This window comes from Primulina tabacum, chromosome 3, assembly GCF_025594145.1.
Source record: "Primulina tabacum isolate GXHZ01 chromosome 3, ASM2559414v2, whole genome shotgun sequence".
NCBI classification, from domain to species: Eukaryota; Viridiplantae; Streptophyta; class Magnoliopsida; order Lamiales; family Gesneriaceae; genus Primulina; species Primulina tabacum.
The window spans coordinates 14,301,836-14,324,982 of NC_134552.1; the positions used below are offsets into that span (position 1 = coordinate 14,301,836).

Consider the following 23,147-nt stretch of genomic DNA (forward strand, 5'->3'; position numbering starts at 1 on the left):
AACTTTATCAAGCTTTTTCCCCGAATCCTCGGGCTTAATTCTCACCAGTCACAAGGTGACAATGTCTTAGTGTTGAGATCCTCAGACACTAGCTCAACTTCAGAAACTGAAATCTTGACCCTACTTCATCCTTTATCAAAACATCGATCAAAATTTTGATTCCCGAGAACCAAAATCCAAAACATAGTAAATAGGAGCTAAACTAAAGAATATGGAGGATATGGAGTAAGCAAACAAGCCAATGCCTCCATAATTCTTCCTTTTTGCTGTTATAAGAATGTGAGCTTTCAGCAACAGTAGAAAATACAAAAATATTATGAGACCATCTTTGCACTGATATCCCCTGTTTGCTACCTCTAACAAAACTACAAGTTCTCCACCTATGCATGCAGTGTAGAATCGATTTTCAATTTTAAGCCAAATCCCACTGTTTGCTTTGGTGGTATGAAATACACAATATCATATCTTAACAATCTGTACTTCCATAGTTGTCCACCATTATGAACGATCTCCATATACCGTGCTTAGCTCAGGTTGGTGGACTCAAAGGTCAGAGAATAATTTTCTTATCTATCAATGATCTGCCACTCACCTTTGTTTGCAAGATATCCCAACATAATAAAAGAACCAATCAGAGGATGGAAAATGTAGACGTTAGCAGGAAAATGGAAAGATGGCAAATTATATCGTATACTAAATTTTCAAGGTCTTAACTTAAACTTGCTTCATTCTTTCTGCGTCAAATCATATTTAATACTGGACTTCCAAAAAATTTCACTAAAATATTCTGTGTCATACATATGAGTATGGTTTACAAATTAAGTCCTGGTATTCCCAAAATTATGCTAATTAGCCAGGACAGGATTGGCTTAATGCATATACGTGTCATAGATCCTAATACTTTCATAATTAAGTTACCCAGAATAGTTATTCCAGTTAGATGCCTGAAATTAGTTTTTGGAAAAGTTCTTCTATTAGACAAATAATTATGTATGTATTTGTCCTTGAAGAACTGTCAGAGTTGATGGAGCATGTCAGGACTTAGACCAATGATTATGATTTTGATTTCCTCTACCAACACTTTCTCGAATTAGTCTGTCGCACAGGATTTGCCCAGTGCGATTTACCCGACTAATGTGGTTTGAAAACTATTGTGTTAGTCATGGGGTTTATCAGATGTGTATCGAAGGGTAACGATGGAGGGTTTTGTCGTTATAAAAAAATGTATATATTCATTGAGCATAAGAATTGTTGCTCGTATACTTGCATGGATGTATCATGGGTTTTATCGCGTGAATAACAGTACGAGTCTTTAGCCATAACAAAATACATGTTTATATCATGGAGTTTTATCTAATTACGCATTAGTGGTTAGAAAGTTCTGAATAGGGGTGTAAATGAGTCAAGGCTACTAGATCAAAACTTGACTCGATCTTGATTTGACCAAACTCGAGTCGAGTTCAAGTAGCTCGACTCTTCACTCGAGTCAAATTCAAACTTTAATTGTTTCTGCTTGAGTAGCTTGTGAGTATAATATACACACACATACACACAAAATTTAAATCCTACAATTTTTTTAGCTCGAGTTCAAGCTCTACTGGCTATTATGATATAAATATTTTTGAGCTTTTCAAACACAAAGCTCAAGTAACTTGATATTTTTATGAGTCAAGCTCGAGTTTGAAATTTAATATTCGATCGAGTTCGAGCATTGTGATACTCATATCTGGGGCGGAACAATGCTATGGGCAAAGCCGGGATTTTGTCGGACGAAAAAGTTTCAAATAATATTATTTTGCCAATGATTTGTTTTTAATTTAATAGTACAAAAGTTTAAAAATAATAAAAATATCATAATCTTGCACATCTGATCCTATAATCCTAGTTACGCACATGCTCGAACCCAACTTTTCGGATGCAAATAAATGTAAGTTTATTTGGATGGGTGAATTATATATGATTTATTGTCCTCAAAGGTAATGTTGCACTATGTATATAATGGGAATCAATTCATTACTTTTTCATAGAATCATGTAGATTTTGTAATTTATTATTGTGCTTTTTTAAAATTTATCTGTACTAATAATCGAACGTGAATAACTTTTACTTATTTCAAATATTTTTCTCTCTCAATATAATATTTTTTACATATTGTTTTACGAAAAACAATAAATAAGTTAGTACTAAATTTATTGCAATTAAATTTCAATTATTCAAGTCACTTCCACATGTTTATTTAAATAACTAATATTTTTAAAAAATAAATATTATATATATATGTACATATGTATGTATATATTCAAATTAATGAAAAAATATCATACGCAAGGATTTTGAGTTATAATCAAAATCAAGATATATATTAACTAAAAAATTATATAAAATAATTGAACATCAAATGTTATATAATAATTAATAAAAAAATTAAATTTTACTAATTAAAAATAATTATTATTTTCAATTTATAAGTCAATAAAATATTATAATTTTTTCGGGTATGTAGTATAATAATTATTTAAATTTTATAATAAATATAATTTTAAATTTTATGAGGTTTTGTGATTGGAACCAAAAAAACAAAATGAACGATGTTAATAATTATGATTTAAAACTATTTTTTGCAATTAAAAAAATATTTTTTAAAAAAGTACAAATAAAAAGAAAAATATATGGATGAGAAATGACAAATGAATGAAAATTTTAGTGTTTTTATTGAGTATGTGAGTTTAGGTGATTTTTCAAATTAAATGTATATTTAAATTTTTATGTTGAATTAAATATATTTTTTGACATTTTATTGTGGTACCTTTGGCTTTAATTCTTGCACGTAATAGAATTTCATGGAGTCATTAAAAGTTTATTGATGTTTTGAATATCTATAGACTTTTGTAGAGTTTTTAAAAGTAAAATTTGAATGACACATGACTTTTAAAATTATACAAAAGTTTACAATGAATACCATTAAACTTTTATAGAGTATGTAAAAGTCTATATTGAATATCTCTAGACTTTTAAACTCAACAAAAATCATTAAAAGTCTAGTACTTGTCTTTAGAGGTGTTCGAGTTGACATAATAGATGATTGCTCGACCAATGACCAAGAGTTAAATTCTACCTACCAGTACGTTATCGAATCTTACGTGAGTCTATCGCACATGACTTGCTAAGTACGATTGACTCCGCGCACACCGAAAGGTACTACATGTTTTCATGTCGTTAAAAAAAAAAAAAACCAGATTCATACTAGAACAACAAATTTTTTTTCTAGCAACTCGAAGTGAATACAATTTTAAATTTCTTTTCTAAAATTGAATACTAAAATATATCATTTGTGGCAAGATGAAAGTAACTGAATTTACATCTCGAACTCGACTCGACTCAACTCCAACTATTTGAACCCAAACTACTAACTACCACCTGATAGCTCAGATCCGTTACAACCCACTTGCCATGTGCATAGAATATTTGATATATGAAATCACAAAAACTCATATAAAAAAATGTCTTATTATTCAATTTACGATAATGAGCTTCAATTCGACCTAAAAAAATATATTTTTTATATTAAATATATTAATTTAACAAAAAATATAAATCGATCGATAATCTCACAAATATAGATGAGTATGTCTCTTGTGAGATGGTCTCAAGAATCTTTATCTGTGAGACGGGCTAATCCTACCAATATTCACAATAAAAAATAATACTCTTAGCATAAAAATTAATTTTTTTTATTGATGACCTCAATAAGATATATGTCTCACAAAATACTATCCGTGAGACCGTTTCAGACAAATTTTTACCAATATAAATATATTGATACTATATCGTACCTACCCTTTTTTCACATGTAACACAATAATAAGAGTTGTTGGCGTACATATATCTCCGCGTTGAACATTGCAGCGCGACATGGACATATCATATCGTACAATTTCTCCCTCCACAAATAATAAATAAAAATAAAAAAAGTAACGCCACACAAAACCACATCGTACAATTTGTCCTCTACAAATAATAAATATCCAATAAATAAATAAAAAAGTAATGCCACACAAAAATTGTAGGACAAGGAGATTTTGCACATCGGAGGTAAATTTTGAGATTCGTAATATTTTTACTTTTACTTTTCTTTTCTTTTTTTTTTTCTGTTTCTATTTATTTTAAAAATATATATATTTTTTATTTTTAATAATGAAAAGATAGGTCCCTATTTGAGAGCTAAAAATACTTTTACTTGGAAACCCAAACAAATATTTGTTTAAAAAGAAAGAACCAATCAAACACAACATTTTATTGTTGAAATAAATAATTAATAAGAATAATTTTATTTTCGAATACATATAATATTTAATATTTAAAATATATATGTTATATTTTAAAAATGACATGACAAAATTTATAAAAATATGATCAAATACAATTAGGAAGATTAGTGTATCAATATGCATAAATGATAATGCGTATTTTAAAAAAATTCAAGACAAAAAAATGATTTATAATTACATTTAGATTTAAAAAAAAGTTGTAGAATTACACGTGTATGAGTGAGAGTAGTAATGAGATTAGTGACCTCTTAAGAAATTATCGTGTATCAAGCTGCAGACGTTGCAATGTTTCATCTGATTGACTAGGTGGGTCCTTGAAAAGTAGCATAAAAGCTTAACGAGCAATACTGTCTCTATTGAGGACATGACCGACGGTAGGAAATATGTAAAACCGATATATAAGAGTTATAAGATAACAACAGTAGAAGGACACGTATTTTCCAAACTCATGGGCCTAATAGCCCTACCCATTAGCACTCAAGTAAGTGTACACTGTGTTGACAGAAGTATATAAAAAAAATTTGCTCCTTCGATAACAGCTATATTTTTTGACCTAGTGGTAAGCAATTGATCTTAACAATTCGTACAGAGTGGAGTCATGAGTTGAAGTCTCCAAAGAAACATATTTATAAATTTCTTAGGCCATCTCCAACCAAAAAATCTATTTTGGTGCAACTTTTACACTAAAATAGTGCGATTTCTGCACCAAATACAACATTCATCTCCAACCCATTTACTTCAAATCTTACACCAAAAAAATTATTTTCGAAATATTCTTTTTATTTTACATATATTAATTATTATATTTTATTTAATATGTTTTTTATTATGACTAAGGTTTTATTATTAATAAATTTAAATAATAATACTTAAGTTTATAATTTAATTATATAATATAATTTAAATTATATATAATATGAATATAAATTATATATTAAAATTATATTAATTATGATTTATTAAATCAAATTAGTCCTTAATTAATAATAATTAACATAAATAAATAAATATTTTAAAAATCAACCATTATTATTTTAAAATTTATACGATTAAATATCTAATTATTAAAATAATAAAATAAATATTATCCTATCATTTAAATAGTATTTATAACTTTTAATACAAATATTTATAATAAATACAAATTTTTTTTTAAAAAAAAAGCAAACCTCTGATTTGACGTAGAGGAGTGGGGTCATAGGGGGAAAAAGTTGCTAAGTGTTTTTTGGTGCAACTTTGGAGATAGGACTTAGAGGAAATGTTAGGTTTAATGTGCACGATGTGAGTAGTATTGGGACGGGTGATTTCCTGTTGTGTGTCAAACTGTTGACATTGCGCCGCTTTATCTGATTGACTAGGTGGATCGTAAGAAACTGACTCGATATCTTAACATGCAATAATATCTCTCTTAGGGACATAACCGACAGTAAGGAAATTGTAAGACTGATATCTAAGGGATATGAGACAGCACCAACAGATAGACATGCACCTCTCCAAACTCATGTACCTACCCATTAACACTCAAGTATGTACGCTGCCATAAGTATAGTGAAGTAAAATTGCGTATTAGATAATAGCTATAGTTTTCGACATACTGATGATCGCTTGATTCTAAAACAATTGCACGATAAAATAAAAGAAAAATAAATTATCATATACAACCCTATATTTTTCAAATTGAAGCAAAATAAAAAACTTTTTTCATTTGTATTTAATTAATTTTTTTAAAAAAAATTGAAACAACAAAAAATAAATTAAAATATTTTTTTATTTTATATTAAGTCAATAACAAATCCAAAAAAATATTTTTAATTATTTATCATTATTCTTTGTTTCGTTAAAAAATCGGACCGTTAGATAACGATAATAAAAAAAGGATTTAATGTAATTCAATTGGTGATATCGTTACTATAGTTTATTTTGACGCCCGATAAACTTACTCTTTTCGGAGAGTTTTAATTTATACATACTTTTTTTGTTTTTACAACAGTGATAAATGATATTTTTCTCGATAAAATCACTAAAACAATAATTCATAAAATAAATAAAAATGAATGTAGAATGAAATATGTTTTATAAAAAAAGGGAAAAAATAACAAAATAGTAAGTTTTATATTCCAAACAATTACATAATCTTACACACACACATCTCAAGGCGGAAGGATACAAAGAGTAGAAAGAAAAGTAGGCTTAACAAAGCACATACAACACTCATCGCCACTTACAGGAACAGAGAAATCAAACACAGAAAGCTTGCATGCATCGACAATTTATTGGACTTTAATGGATAGAAATACATTATGATATCGAGAAAGAGCTAGAGAGAGAGCTCTGTTTTGGATACGATAATACCATCAGTATCTGCATACAACCACTCTCCATCATGAATTTCAGCCCCTGCGATATAAATCCTGTTGTGCCTCTCACCGGAGCCGTTTTTCTTTGGTTTCTTGGGATGTGCTGCCAATGCTCTAACCCCAATATCACAGGCATTGATATCATCCACATCTCGGATACAACCATTGACAACTATTCCGGCCCAACCATTGTTTCGAGCTTTTTGGCTTAGTTTTCCTCCAATCAAAGCACACTTCATGCTACCCCCACCATCTATTACAAGAACTCTACCATGGCCTTTGCTTGCAACAAACTCTCTAACCAATATGTTGTCCTCAAATACCTTGACAGTGACGATACGGCCGGAGAACGCTCGACGTTTCCCATACATTTGGAAGATAGGGGGTAGGATTCGAATGTCACCACTTTCAAGAAATGGTTCATTTGCATCACAAGCGTCGGTGATTGCAAAATAAGCCATGGGTTCTTCTGTAAACACACAAGTAAGCAATCGTAACAGATGATAACATTATAGGAAAAAATGCTAAACGAGCCATGCATTTCTCTAAACAATACAAACCATAATATATATATATATATGTATGTATCATAATGTAGAAAGGAATGTTGTGCTGAATGTGATTCTTACCTTCGAATGTTGAGATGCAGAGATCACAGAAATGGAAAGTGTGAGGCTGAATCCCAAGAGTTTGGGGATTTTATACTCCACCGAGCTTCCAACCTTCTATTGTTGTGCCGTCAACTTGCGGTTTACCCACCGACTTAGAGTTGAGTAGCTGGGACAAGTTGCGGTTAGTTGGTGGGAAAATTAATCGTTCAATATATAATCAAATATCTCGTAATTTCATGATCGTTATTAAATATATATTAAGTATATTTATATAAAAGTAGGTATCTTGTGAGACGGTTTCACGTGTCTTTATCCGTGAGACGGTCAACCCTACCGATATTCCCAATAAAAAGTAATACTTTTAACATAAAAAATAATATTTTTTCATATATGACCCAAATAAGAGATCCGTCTCACAAAATACAATATATGAAACTGTCTCACACAAATTTTTGCATTGATATAAATTTCATCAAATGTCATAAAGTTATCTCTTACAGCTTGTAAATTAAATGATATTCAGATAATATATTTAACATGTCTTATAAATCCGTACTTTTTTGTTCTTTTACTTATATCATAAATGATATATTTTGTTAAAAAAATGACATAAATTATTTATTTACCGTCTCTCAAGTTCTACCAACGACTTATTTTCTCATTTCCTCAAATTTGGAGTGCAAAAATAATTTGATATTAAAAAGTGTGATTTTATTAAATTTTGAAGATTAATTTATTATAAAGTATATTATATATATATATATATATATTTATTTTTTAAAAAAATAACATATTTTTTATTATAAATTATTTGTATTATTTGATTGCTTAATGTTTTACATTTTATTTTATAATATTTAAATTTGTTTTGTAATTAATATTTTAAAGAAGGAGAATATTAATTTTATGAAAGAACGAGAACATCATGATATTTTAATTAAATGTGATAGTCTATATAAAAGTTGTTTGGAGTTTTTTGGGGCTTCAACCAATGTTTTCGTAGTCAGACCGATAATCGAATCGATTCACCTTTAAAAATGGTTCGACAGGTCCCATCGATTGAATCGACGATCGGACTAGAAAACATTATATTATATAAAATAATAAATATATTTAAAATTCAAAATATCTTAAATATTTATACATAAAATAAAAATATATATATATTTGTCTAAATTTTAAATCTAAACAATGTAAAAAGTAATCACATATAATTACATATATGTATTATAAAAATAAATGAATAAAAATAAGATATAATATTACTAAAATAATATTTTTTTTATAAAATTTAAAATCAAAATAATCATATATATCAATAACAAAAAATTTAAAAAGCAAATATTCAAATGATTTTGAATATCGTTCATGCTAAAATCGTGATCGGTTCTCGGTCGAACTATTTTGAAAAAACTATTTCTAACATTTTGTAAATGCCCTAAGAATTATGATGTGGAGCAAAAGCCAATATCTGATATGTTTCACATGTCACACAATAATTGCCGAGTTAATGGAATAGCTGGCATGAAAAATATCTGACACATTAAACATTTATTTAGTCAGCATTGTACCCAAATATTCAATGAAAAAACGTCCTTCCCATTGGACCACCAAATTTTCTTGGATTCAAATATTGGTGAATTTTGTTAAAAATAAAAATTCATCACAAAGAATAAAAATTTCAAACTCATAAAATATATATATAAGATTAGAGTAAGTTTCTTGTGAGACGGTCTTACGAATCTTTATTTGTGAGACGAGTCAACCCCACCGATATTCACAATAAAAAGTAATACTTTTAGCATAAAAAGTAATATTTTTTCATTGATGACCCAAATAAAAGATATGTCTTACAAAATATGACTCACGAGATCATCTCACATAAATTTTTACGTCAACGATTAATAATATTTTCACTCTTTTGATTTGTCGGTTCGTTTTTTATGTTTCTATTTATTTTCAATAACTTTTTTTTAGAAAAGGATAGGTACCTATTTGAACCGACCCTTTTGAAAATTCAAAATAAGTCACCAGGATTCGTACCACAGCCCATAACCTCTCTTTCTTATAAAATTTTCGAAGGAAAAATTGTAAAATATTTTGAAAAATTACTAAGTTTCGTGTATCTTTTAAATTTAAAAAAAGACCCTTAATAAAAAATAATAATTTTATGTATCTAATATCTATTTTAAAAAATACATGCAAATAAAGTGTGTGAAATATAATGCATAATATATACTATAATGTAGCAAGAAATGTTGAGGTTGCTGACCAGCAGGGAGTAGTAAAAATTTTGGGTCCATAAAATTCGTACCGCATGGTAAAATTTACAGAGAGTAGCTATTTTGTGAGACGGTCTCACGAATCTATATTTGTGAGACAGATCAACCCTAAGGATATTCACAATAAAAACTAATACTCTTAGCATAAAAAGTAATATTTTTCATAGATGACCCAAATAAGAGATCTGTCTCACAAAATACGAGCCGTGAGACCGTCTCACACAAGTTTTTGACATGTATACGACTTTGAAGTATAAATATTTTTATTTTATTTTTACAAAAAAAAATAACAAAATATTATATATCTTCTTCTATATTAGTGTGTGTGAATTATAATGCATAAATATAGGAATATCATATTTTATTAAGTTCGAAAAAATAATATTTAAAAATGATTTTTATATCTCATAGTTCAAATCTCTTTAAATATCTTCAATATGACAAATATTTCATTTAATTAAACCAAATTTCGTCAAATCCCATAAAATTCTATAAAATACTAATTTCACATTAAAATTCTACGTGCCCAAACATTCAAAATGGAACTTCTAATTCCAAATCCTTCCAAATCTCATTTTTTCTAATTACAAACACATTATTAATATATTTGACATTTACATCTCTACAATGTTAGAATTTTTATGCTTAAAAAAAGGTGATAAGTGGTAAATACCATGGAGGTTAATGCAAAATACTAATTTTTTATCTCAGCATCAATCAAATAATAAATTACAATATTATATTTCATATATTTTTTAAATGTATATTAATTAATTATTGAGAATGAATTTTTTAATTTATTATCTTATATAAATGAATTAATCAAACCAAATATATTATTATTTATCCAATATTATTTCGCATCACACTCGAATAATTTAGCAATCACAATATTGTATGTGAACATAATTTCATCAATCCAACTAAATGGATCTTAAAAATAAATAATTCATAGATTTTATATAATTATTATTAAAAAAAATTATTGACAATGCTTTACATTTTTTTTGAAAGGTAAGCTTGTAATTATATTAAGATAAATCGTTCATTACAAACTCGACCAGCCAATAAAGAAAAGCACCATTCAACCAAACAAAGGGTGAAGGGGATGACAGAAAAAATTTAGCCAAATTATGAGCAACTATATTAGACAACCTAGGCTCATAAACTATTCCAGAGATAAATGGGGCTTGCACCAGAATGTTGATATCTGACGCACATACTCCAACATAACCCAGATCATCTTATATGGCATTGATCGCTTGCACTGCCAGAACAGATTAGAAACGACCAGAACATCTCGAAAATTCTTTTCATAAAACAATTTAACTCCTTCACGAATTGCCAGTAACTCACCATGGGCAACAGACAGAGGTTGAGAAATCTGCTTCCCAAATGCTAGCAATAATCTCCCTTGACAATCTCGAAAGACACCCGCTATGCTGTATTGATTGGAATTATCATTAACACAAGCATCAACATTGAGTTTAAAGGTACCTGCATCTGGTGCCATCCATCTCCTGTCATCCAGTACACTATGAGCAGAAACCGCCTGTTGATCAAGAGCCTTAGCTTTCTGAAAGTCTGTAAGAAATGTTAAGCTCCAAGAGACATCCACTGCCATACTGGTTCTGCTGTCATCATGGATCAGATTTTGTCTTTCTTTCCAGATTACCCAAGTTTGAATAGCAAATTTTTCAAACTCAACATTCGATAATTTATCCCTCATCAAAAAACAAAAATCAATAGTACTGCTCCTTTTTCCCAAACCGATGACTTGATAGAGATCAGAATTTTTCCATATTGCCTTAGATGTGTAGCAAAAAAATAAAGAGTGGCATGTTGTGTTTTGTGTGTTGAAGCAAAGCACACATGTGCCAGAGGTCGGAACATGATGCCTTTGGAGATTGAGATTTGTTGGTATAATATCATAGGAAATATGCCACCAGAAAATACGCACCTTCGGCGGAATAGAGAGACCCCACAGGAATGTCCACCAAGATTGCAACATGAGTGCCGATTGGTGTTCCGGTTGAGCAAATAATCCTTGTTGTAGGCGATATCCATTCCGTACCGAATATTTCCCTTTCTTATCAAATCTCCAGAATCTCGTGTCAAAACAAAGCCTTGACGATAGAGGGATCTTGAGAATCTCACCAACTATCCATGGATTAAAGGTATTAGAAATTAGATCCACATCCCAAGATCCGTCCTTAATCAAGGTGTCCACAGTGGAATCATTACGGTCTATCCCCTCCATCATCCCTAAATTCGACACCAAACCTGGTATCCATTTGTCATCAAAAGTTCTTATTGACTTGCCATCACCAACCCTCCAAAAAGGACCCCTCCCTAGAAGCCCTTTACTCCAGAATATTGATCTCAGATGGGTTACTACCCAAACCCGCCTCCAGCACATCACCATGTTTAAAGTACTGGCCTTTAAGTATTCGAGAGGCTAAGGAATCTGGAAATCTAACCAATCTCCAAACTTGCTTCGCAAGAAGCGCCCGGTTAAAGTCCTCCGTTCTTCTGAAACCCATACCACCCTGTACTTTAGGCCTGCATAGAGAGTCCCACGACTTCCAGTGTATTTTCCTCTTCCCATTATCCATTCCCCATCAGAAGTTGGCACATTCCCTCTCAATTTCAAAACAAATAGCCTTGGGAATTCGGAATCAACTCATTGCTTATGTTGGTATAGTTTGTATAACAGATTTAATCAAAGTCTCTTTGTCCCCGCTATATAAATATTTGTGTCCCCATCCTTGAATCCTCCGCACAACTCTTTCCACAAGATACTGGAACTGTAGACGCTTGCTATGCAGAGATACATTGTGGAGGCCCAAGTAGATCTCATGCCTCTGAACAATATGAATCGTGAGAGTAGATTTAATTTTCTCCATTAACATTGGATGGGTATTGGGGCTAAAAGAGAGAGCCGAATTTTCATAGTTAATCATCTGGCCCGAAGCTCGTTCATAGAGGTCTAAGCACTTTTTAACCCGAGCCCCATCTTCCAAGGTGGCTCTGAAGAAAATAAGGCTATCATCTGCCAAAAAGAGGTGAGATACTACCGGACAAGTTGAAGCAATCCTAACACCTCGAATCAGGCCCCTAGACTCGTAAGTGGTGAAGAGTCTAGATAGGCCATGTGCGCATAATACGAACATGTAAGGCGACAGAGGGTCACCTTGCCGAAGTCCACGGCTAGGAGTGATAGGCCCAACAACTTCTTGATTAATCTGGAAGAAATATCTCACTGTCTGCACACACCTCATTATCTTATCAATCCACTCCGTTGCAAAACCCAATCTAATCATCAGAGCCTGTAAGAAATCTCATTCCACTCGATCGTACGCTTTACTCATATCAAGTTTAAGCGCTGCATAACCAACCCGACCTGATTTTATTGTACGCATCCAATGGATAACTTCATACCCCACAATGATATTATCTGAGATCATCCTGCCCGGGACAAAAGCACTCTGGAATTCGTCAATCAGTTTTGCCATAACTGGTCTAAGACGATTAGTAAGAGCACGAGACACGATCTTGTAACAAACGTTACAAAGGCTAATTGGTCTGAATTCTTTCATAAGTACCGGATTAGATGTTTTCGGTATCAAAGCTACTATAGTATCATTCAAATGATCAATATGAGCCCCTTCATTAAGAACATGGAGAACAACACCTGTAACATCATCACCTACAATATTCCAAATTTTTTTGTAAAATAGAGGAGACATACCATCGATACCTGGTGCTTTGTCTTGGTGCATATCGAATAGGGCTTTTCGGACATCCAAGGTCGTAAATGGAGCACAAAGGGCTGAGTTCATAAGATCATCCACTACCGAAGATAAGGTGTTTAAGACAGGATTCATTTCCGCAGCAGTAGGTGAACTAGATGTGAATAGGTTGCTGAAATAATCGAGAACAATATCTGTCATTCCCTTACTATCTGAACACCAATCTCCATGAGAAGAAACCAAACCATTGATGGTATTCTGTGCTCGACGCCTAGATGCAGAGATGTGAAAATACCGGGAATTCCGATCACCATCCTTAAGCCATAATGCTCTACTACGTTGCTTCCAGTACATCTCATCTTGGGTAGAAAGTTTTTCGACTTCAGTTTCAAGCTCCTGAATCTGTGCAATAGATGATCTCCAATTCCAGCTTTGTCGAAGATTATGTAATTTCGAACGCTTGTCCAAAGATCGTGTCTCTATGGGATACAAAATCACAAACAAACGTATTGTCTCCCATAGCCTTAATATGTACCTTCATTGTCGCTTGGAGAATGTGTGGCATTTGCTGACGAAACGCTTCTTTGTTAATAGCTTTTGGTGATAGAATCTTTGCTACCAAACAATTAGCCAAACGTTCATGTCCAACTCGCGTTTCTGAATCATCTAAAAAGACGGTGTCGCTCTCCTTTGGAACAGTGAGTTTCAACTCTGCGACCAGACGAAAAATCTCATCTGGATCCATAACCTAGGTGACAACCCAACGTTCAATTCGAGAACGGGTGAATGAACGGAGCAATTCCGCACAGCGCACGTTCCCAGGCCTAAGAGTCGAAGAACCCTAGGAGAATTGCATAAAAACACTCTTAAAATGACAATGCTTTATTTTTAGATACATTACATAAATAAAAATTGATAATAATTTTTTTAGGAGATATATTAAACTTTAAAAAAAAAAGACATTAACCATTTTGGCCCAACATAAAACATGTTGTTTGCTCAATTATTTGTTGATTTAAATAATGAATAAAAAAGATATTAACCAATTTTGATGAAAATAATTAATACACTTGCAAAATTGACGTGGGAAAAGAATCTCAAAAAAAAAAAAAAAGAACATTAACCATTTTGGCCCAACATAAAAACATGTTTGTTTGCTCAATTATTTGTTAATTTAAATAATGAATAAAAAAGATATTATCCAATTTTGATGAAAATAATCAATACACTTGCAAAATTGACGTGGGAAAAGAATCTCATCAGCCACTCCCTTCACATTACGGTAGAGAATCCTTTTGATGAAAATAATCTATACACTTGCAAGATTGATCTCAAGACAAGTTACTAAAATAATATTTTTAATAAAATTTAAAATCGAAATAAATATATGACTAGACACATCAAGATTAGATCCAATCCAGATTTTAGACCCCCAACTCATCCCAACCCAGATATCCTCACATAAATATCAGATTTGAGCGTCCAATTCATTCATTACATTGATTTTTAACAGCACCCTTAGCTGTTGTCTCATTATATTCTCAGTCTTTTAACTTGAGTCTCGAATGGGCTACGTCGAGACATCCTCCCAGCCCCCCTTCTAACGATCCCCTTCGTGATTTCAGTCCTAGAGTAAATTCAATGTTTGCAGTTGGATTGCTATCATCTGTCGGAACCGAACCCTAAATTTTCAGCGAGTATTATATATATATATATATATATATAGTATATTTATTTTAATGTGAGAATTGGCCGGACTGGTTGTTGACGTGTTCCGACCACATGTGATGAGTCGGATATTATCAAATAATATTCCCACGTTGTAAATGGAGTAAGAACAATGATTCGACTCGAATGGAAGCCAATATTTGATTTGTTTTACATGTCATACAAAGAATTGCCTAGTTGATGGAATAGCTGGCGTGTAAGACACCCGTCACATCAAACATTTTAACGAGACAGCATGGTCCTCCCACGATTATGCAATTAAAAAACGTGTGTTTTCCCATTGGACCACCAAATTTTTTGGACTCAAATATACGTTCATTTCGGATTAATAATATTTCTACTCTTGATTTTGTCGGTTTTTCTTTTCTGTTTCTATTTATTTTAGATAACCTTTTTTTTTTGAATTTTTAAAAAAAAAGGGGGAAGAGAGGTACGTACCTATTTTGGTAGGTGAAAATACTTCTACTTGATACGCAGACATATTATTATTTTTTTTTTTGAAAATGCAGACATATTATTTTTTTGAAAGAACAAATCAAACACAACATTTTATTGTTGAAATGGTTGAAGTAAATATTAATAAGATGTATTTTTTTTTGAATATATATATTTTAAAAATGAAATTATAAAATTTATTAAAAAATATTATCAAATAAAAATAGGAAAATTAGTGTATGCATAAATATATATTTATAAAAATGTCCAAAAAAAAAAAAAAAACATTGCACGTTAGTGAATTGATGGATGAGAGCACAAAAAATAAAAAGTGTGTAAATTATATTATCAAAATATTGTTTTCTCATAATAAAAAAAATAATAATAATAAACTTTATCACTATAGCTTATTGATATCAACCTATCAAATTCGTGGCAGACATCTAGATAACAAACCCTCCGCAATTATAAGAAAACAAATAATAATTGAAAATATTTCTGTGATACGGTTTTGACAAAAATTTATGTTAGACGATCTCATGAGTCGTATTTTGTGAGACGTATATCTTATTTGGGTCGTCCATGAAAAATTATTACTTTTTATTGTGAATATTAGTAGATTGACCCGTCTCATAGATAAAGATTCGTGAGATCGTCTCACAAGATATCTACTCTATGTTTTTTAATAAAAGAAGTTGGAAAACACTACGGGGTTTCAAATAATTTGAACCGACACTTTTGAAAGTTAAAAATAAGTCACGACGATTCGAACCACACAACCCATAACCTCTCTTTCTTATAAAATTTTCGAAGAAAAATTTATAAGATATTTTGGAAAATTATTGGGTTTCGTGTATCTTTTAAATTTTTAAAAAACCCCTTAATAAAAATAATAATTTTATTTATCTAATATATATTTAAAAAATACACGCAAATAAAGTGTGTGAATTATAATGCATAACATATACTATAAAGCAGCAAGGAATGCTGAGGTTGCTGACCAGCAGGGAGGAGTCAATTTTTTAGGGTCCATAGTATTAAGTATAAAATATTTTTATTTGATTTTTACAAAAAATATTATATATATATATATATAAAATATTATATATCTTCTTGTGTGGTAAAGTGTGAATTATAATGCACAATTATAGGAATATCATATTTTATTAAGTTAGAAAAAATAATATTTAAAAATGATTTTTATATGCTCATAGTTTAAATCTCATTAAATATCTTCAATATGACAAATATTTCATTTAAAATCAGACAAAACCACTCCCCAATTTAATTTTATGTCATCTCAACCTCAAAACACATTTTTATACTTTGATGGGCGCTATGACGGTCACATTTTAACGCCCTAGCTCGGACCTCTCGGCCAAAACACCAAAAATCCAGAGCTAGGCACGCTGGGACGGTCAAATCATACCAATGGGGCGCGCTTTGCACACAGCTACAACAAAGATTGCTTCTGAAACGCCTCTTCTCTTCATAATTTGAAAATGTGGTAGACACAAAAGTTGTATTCCTATGCCTTGGCTTGCATCCCCAATTGGTATCAAGTCATTTGAAAGGTTTGAGTAAAAATTTATGCTCATTCTACCAAAATGTATCAGTGCATAACGACGATACATTCGACACACTTTAGGGACGATTTTGGCTTGTTTTCCACATAGAATTGGACAAAACCCAAAATATAAAAGTTGTAGTATTATATCTTAGCTTTATAATTGTAGTGTCCTCACACCATTTGGATCCATATCCAAATCATTATGCTAAAAGTCTAAAACCCGTAACCATGGCCACGCTTTCATCTCATTTCTGCACATCAAAATTCCAATTCCACTTACCCTTACTCCACTTCATTTTCTCCCGTCTAAAGTATCATATTTACATCAACAATTCAATATTCAACTTACACAACCAAACAACCAAGTGAACATGAAATCAAGAATTTAGCCAACATTATCACATAACACCATTACTTTTCATGCTCTCTTTAATACACTCAATAATCCAAGTATGCAACATATCAACATCATAATCGTCTTAATTCAAAATCTTGTCAAATCTCAGTAAAATTCTATCAAATGCCAATTTCATTTTAAAATTCTACGTGTCCAAACATGTAAAATGGAACTTCTAATCACAAATCCCATTTTTATCTAATTACAAACACACTATTAATATATTTGACATTTACCTCTCTACAATATTATAAATTTTATGCTTAAAAAAGGCGATAAGTGCTAAATACCATGGAGGTAAATGCATAACACTAATTGTTTATCTCGCATCAATCAAATCACGAATGAAAAAAATTACAATATTATATTTCATATATTTTTTAAAATGTATATTAATCAAATATTGAGAATGAAAAATTTTAATTTATTATCTTCTCTCAAATCCAATCAATCAAACAAAAAATATTATTATTTATCTAATGCCATTTCACATTATACTCTAGTATTTTAATAGCCACGATATTATATGTGAACACAATCTCATCAATCCAACTAAACGGGCCCTAAAAATAAATAAATAAATAGATTTTATATAATTATTATGATTAAAAAATTATTGATGATGCTTTATTTTTTATATAAATAAAAATTGATAATAAATTTTTTAGGAGAGATTAAACTTCTTTTAAAAAAACATATTAATAATTTTGGCCCAACATAAAACGTGTTGTTTGCTCAATTCTTTGTTAATTTAAAGAAAGAATGTATGTCTATTTTATGTTTTAATGCTTCTTTAAATTATCATATTATTATTATTATCATACTTAGTGAATAAACTAATATCATTTAATAAAAAAAATGTTCAAGATTTAATTTTTATTTATATAGTGTGCGTAATCTTCAACTCGTAACAAATTTCCCCTATGCTGAATTAATTTTCCATGTTATTTTTCCTATTCATATCTAATAGAAAAAAATTTCCAGAATAAAATCAAATTTTAAGCAAAAAATCGATGGAAATATCTAAAAAATTGTTTGTGTTATAACATGTAGGACCGATCGCTTGCCGTTTTATCAAAAATTATAGCTAATGGCAATTGTGCAACTCAAATGTTTTAACCACATAGCAAGCTCAAACATCATGGGTAGATCGCTCTACCAACATGGACAATCATTACACCTCAAAAATCTTTTTTTCCAATAATTGTGCTCTTTGAAATCAATGAAGATCGAACACATGAACTTGACTCTGATACTAATTGTAGGACCAAACGCTTGTCGTTTTACCAAAAACTATAGCTAGTTGTAATAGTGCAACTCAAAATTTTTAAACCACATAACAGTCCAAACATCATTGTTCGCTACCAATAAAGACAATTATTGCACATCAACATAATACCTTTTGTATAAAAAAATTCAATGAATATCCAACATTTATTCAACTTTGACATCTCGTTTAGAAAACATAAAAAAAAAAACTTTGACATTTCTAAATTCAATGTAACGATTTAGAGGTTCTCACCTGGTTTCTTTGTCATTTAAAATTCAAAATTCCATTATGGTCATAGATTTACTAAATAATAATAATAATAATAATAAGATGAAGAACAATATTTTTAGTCTTATAACTTACGCAATTTTTCATTTTTGTTATTGTTATCAACTAATTCTTAATTTTAGTCCATTAACTTGCATATTTGTTCACTTGTGGACATTTTTGATCGGAGTGTTAGTGTAACACTGGAAAATAGTAACGTAACTCCGGACATTACTTACATGTCCGATCTCATACCAACACTCGAGTGAAAAATACCAAATTTGGAAAAAAAAATGTACAAATAATTGTACTAAACTGTGAATTGGTAGATAAAAATAACAAAAATAACAAAAATTTACGTAAATTACATGACCAAAAATACTATTTTTTCACAGTAAAATTATAATAAACTTAATCATTATAGCTTGTTGACATCAATATCAACCTACCAAATTTGTGAGAGACACGTAGAGAACAAATCCTCCACAATTAGAAGAAAACAAATAATAATGAGCTTTGCCTAAAAATATTTCCCCTTCATGCTTAGTCTTCCCTAAATTTTGATGCCAGAAAGCCCTAATCTTGCACCCCCATCTCCATTTTGATGTATATTTGTTCTAGATTGAATGCTACATTTTGATCCAATTCCACGATATTCTACAATCGATAGCCTCCGAAACGAAAAGGTGCCGTTTTTTTTCTTCAATCAATCAGCAAAATATGCCGTGTTTTATCCTCCACAGTTTTCATGCAAATCCAAGAAACGCCTGCGTACAAGAGTCGCGCGCTTAGTTACAAGGTAAAATCCCACGTATAATGTGGTAAACATTTCAATTTTTTTTTTTCGGCTGCATGATCAATCTATGAAAAGGTATACACAAATACTAGCGGATATATTAGGCAGAAATTAAGGAAGTTGGGAGAAATAAATCCTTGATTCTGCATTACGAGTTGTAGGTCACGCCATTTTGATTACAATGATTTGTGCCGAATCCTGAAAATATCAGAAGGAAGAAATGATGTTCATTGCCTGGTATAATCCCTGAAAAATGGTTACTACACCTTCGGATTCTTGCAACATAAAGGGACTGGAACAGAAACCGAATCCGGAAGATCCGATCACAGATAATAAATCCGGGCAGAATTTTGTCACTTGTATTCACAGAGCCAAACTTGCCGAAAAATTTCGGAATATAGATATAACGTGGGACAAGAATCTCATCAGCCACTCCCTTCACATTACGGTAGAGAATCCTTTTGATGAAAATAATCAATACACTTGCAAGATTGATCTCAAGACATGGCAGTTTTGGGGAAAAAAGGGCCTCAAATCATTCAAAGTCGACGAAAGTCGGGTGGACGTTTTCTGGGATTTAAAGTCTGCAAAATTCAGTAACAGTCCAGAACCTAAGTCCGATTACTATGTCGCCATCGTGTCTGAGAAGGAGGTGATTTTACTGCTTGGTGATCAGATGAAAGAGGCCTTGAGAAGGACAAAGTGCAAACTGTGTTCAGAAGGTGCGATTTTGGTGAACAAGAAAGAAATGGTATTTGCCAAGAAATGCTTCTGCACCAAAACCACATTAGGCCAAGGGAAAAGGGAGCATAATATCATCATCGAATCAGCCTTGTCCGGTCCTTACGACCCAGAAATGTGGATAAGTATAGATGGGATCGAGTCGATTCGCATAACAAATTTGCATTGGAGATTCAGGGGTAACGAAACAATTGTGGTGGATGATGTGAATGTGGAGATATTATGGGATGTTCATGATTGGCTTTACAATGGACTAGGCTCAGGAGGGGGCATGTTTATCTTCAGGCAAGGAGGAGAAGAAGAAGAGTCTTCATACTTGGAATTCTGCCATTTTCTTTATGCTTGGAAGCTCGAAACTGAAGAGGCTAATTTTGATGGTTCAAAGTTCTAATTGTACATCATCTATAAGCTGCAACGTTGTACATGATCGAGGACAGGCTGATTTTAGTGTGTAATTTCGATTTACTCTATCCAGTTTTCTATTAATGTTGTTTCGATTTTTTTTTTCTCTCACTAAATTAAAATAAACTCCAAAGCATTTGAACAATGGCGAGGCTCACTATGTGTGTGTGTGTGTGTGTATACGAATCAATAAGGGACCCTTTCCTCGGACAATGTTAGTGCATCGCACGAAGTATGCATTGAGTAAGTCCAGATGGCCGAGTGCGTGCGTGATACATAAAATGTGCAACGATACACTGAATCAGTCACGGGCTTGGCTAGTCGGACAAAACTTCATCTAATGCGTGTTTCAATGCTAGCTCAGGCACACGGAAGCTTGGGGAGTTCCAACCATTCGAGCATTTGGTCAAGGACTCAAACCTCTGTAGTCTGTCCTCGTTAAGCCCGAATGTAAGCGGATGTGTTGAGAGTTAGTCACATGTCCATCCTTGGTGTCAACCACTCGTTGCTAGGAGTATCATCTAGTTTTTGTGATGAAATAGAATATTACTCTGGATGTCTTGAACTGGAACAAAACGCAGCAACAACAACAGCAAGTCGAGGCAAGAAAATTTTTTTCTCCGCAAGACGAAATTGCCCGTATATAGTGCTATACGTTGCAGGCAATCGTACTCAAGATACAACGACTTCACGTCAAAACTTTGCAGCACTTCAAAGTCTTGATAGCAGCGAACAAAATATATGCAGTAGCTTTCAAGTGCCAAACGAAAAAGGTGCAACAATATGATATGATTATGACCAGAAAATTGCAAGAAGAAGTGTAGTGAATTTTTCAGCACTTTTCGAAAATGACTGATGGGAATTATTTATAAATGATCAACGGTTGCGTAGAAAAGACATGTCTTTCCAGACCGGACGCGAAGAAGAGTCACAACTCTAGTCAAGGGATACATTGGTTGGGGCAAAACCAGCCTTCAGTGGATGCCTAGACTGGCAAGAGACGCGCAAAACGTTTGGTGCGTTCATGGCCAGACATGCGCGCGCTGCCCGCGGCCGCGTGCAGCATTCTGTTTTCCCGAGCAGCGCGCGCCTGCGCGAGAAGCCGCGCGGCCGCGGCCCTGTTCTGGCCGATGGCCGAGTTACAGCAACAGCCGCGAGCGCATCAATTTGCTGCTCCACTGACTGAAAAATTTATTTTCCAAATAAATTTGATCCAAAAAAATTAATCCTTGTCAAAGACCGCACCGAGCCGAGCACGCGTGTTTCACCAAGACACAGCTTATTAGCGTCTTCCCCTTCTAAAAATCTTCTGATACCCTTTGGGGCCCAAATCCCTAACTCAAATTTAGAATTTATAAGGAAGACTCAACTTAGTCTCTTTTTCTGATGTGGGACAAGTTTCACTCACTTTTCTTTTCAATACTCTTCTTCATTCATTTATGCCAACAGTTTTTCCCTCTTGTAATCTTGTTAAAGTTTATGTATGGAATAACATAATGATCTATTATAGGAAAATAAATTATACTTAAGAAGTAGTTCACTGAAAAATCTTCTGATTTACTGCATCATCAGGGGGAAGGTTTACTTGATAAAGACAGCAAGGATAATGGCATCCAATAGCAACCAGTGTATGGAATCTCACATTATCCACAAGGAACTGGAGTCTGAATGGTATATCAGAAACTAACAATGGAAAAAAACTAACTGAATGTTCTGGATTTCATTTTTGTTCCATTCGGTCCTTGTTTTTCATTTTAGTGTTCCAGTCCATTAAGGACTGAAACTCTAAACTTAACTGTGCCATAATTTATTTCACTGTGAGGACGACTCTGGATATTCATGCAGAGATGCATATGAAAATGTTATGCAAGAAAATAAAAGAAATATCGAACAGTTTCACCATGCGCTGTATCCCGAGGTGTATAGCAAGCTTACAAGAATAAAAGAAATTAAGTTAGAAACCGAAGCAGTCGAAGCTGAGACTAAACAAAGGTATTCGATCATATAACAAGTAACTATTTTTTAGGCCATATGGATGGATTGAACAAAAATTAGCTTTGTAGTTTATTTTGCTATCTGTTTATACCTTTGTTTAGCACAAATATTTTCTGCTGTGATAAAAAATTACTGTGTGGTACCAAATATTGGGATATTTAGAACATGGTTATAATGAATATGGTCCTGAGGATAAGGAAACATTGCATTCAATTG

The 23,147-nt window shown here is 31.9% G+C and overlaps 2 protein-coding genes across 2 annotated transcripts; one reads left to right on the forward strand and one right to left on the reverse strand.

Annotated features, from left to right (window-relative positions):
• Nucleotides 1-6,421: 6,421 nt before the first annotated feature.
• LOC142540652 (putative 4-hydroxy-4-methyl-2-oxoglutarate aldolase 2) lies at nucleotides 6,422-7,470 on the reverse strand. Its single transcript, XM_075646958.1, has 2 exons — nucleotides 7,315-7,470; nucleotides 6,422-7,154 (listed from the first exon to the last, which is right to left on the reverse strand). Exon 2 carries the CDS (start codon nucleotides 7,144-7,146, stop codon nucleotides 6,646-6,648), a length of 501 nt encoding a protein of 166 aa, XP_075503073.1. The 5' UTR covers nucleotides 7,147-7,154; nucleotides 7,315-7,470; the 3' UTR covers nucleotides 6,422-6,645.
• A 12,576-nt stretch (nucleotides 7,471-20,046) lies between these two features.
• LOC142540653 (uncharacterized) lies at nucleotides 20,047-21,004 on the forward strand. The gene has a single exon (XM_075646959.1). It carries the CDS (start codon nucleotides 20,047-20,049, stop codon nucleotides 20,923-20,925), a length of 879 nt encoding a protein of 292 aa, XP_075503074.1. The 3' UTR covers nucleotides 20,926-21,004.
• The last annotated feature ends 2,143 nt before the right edge of the window (nucleotides 21,005-23,147 follow it).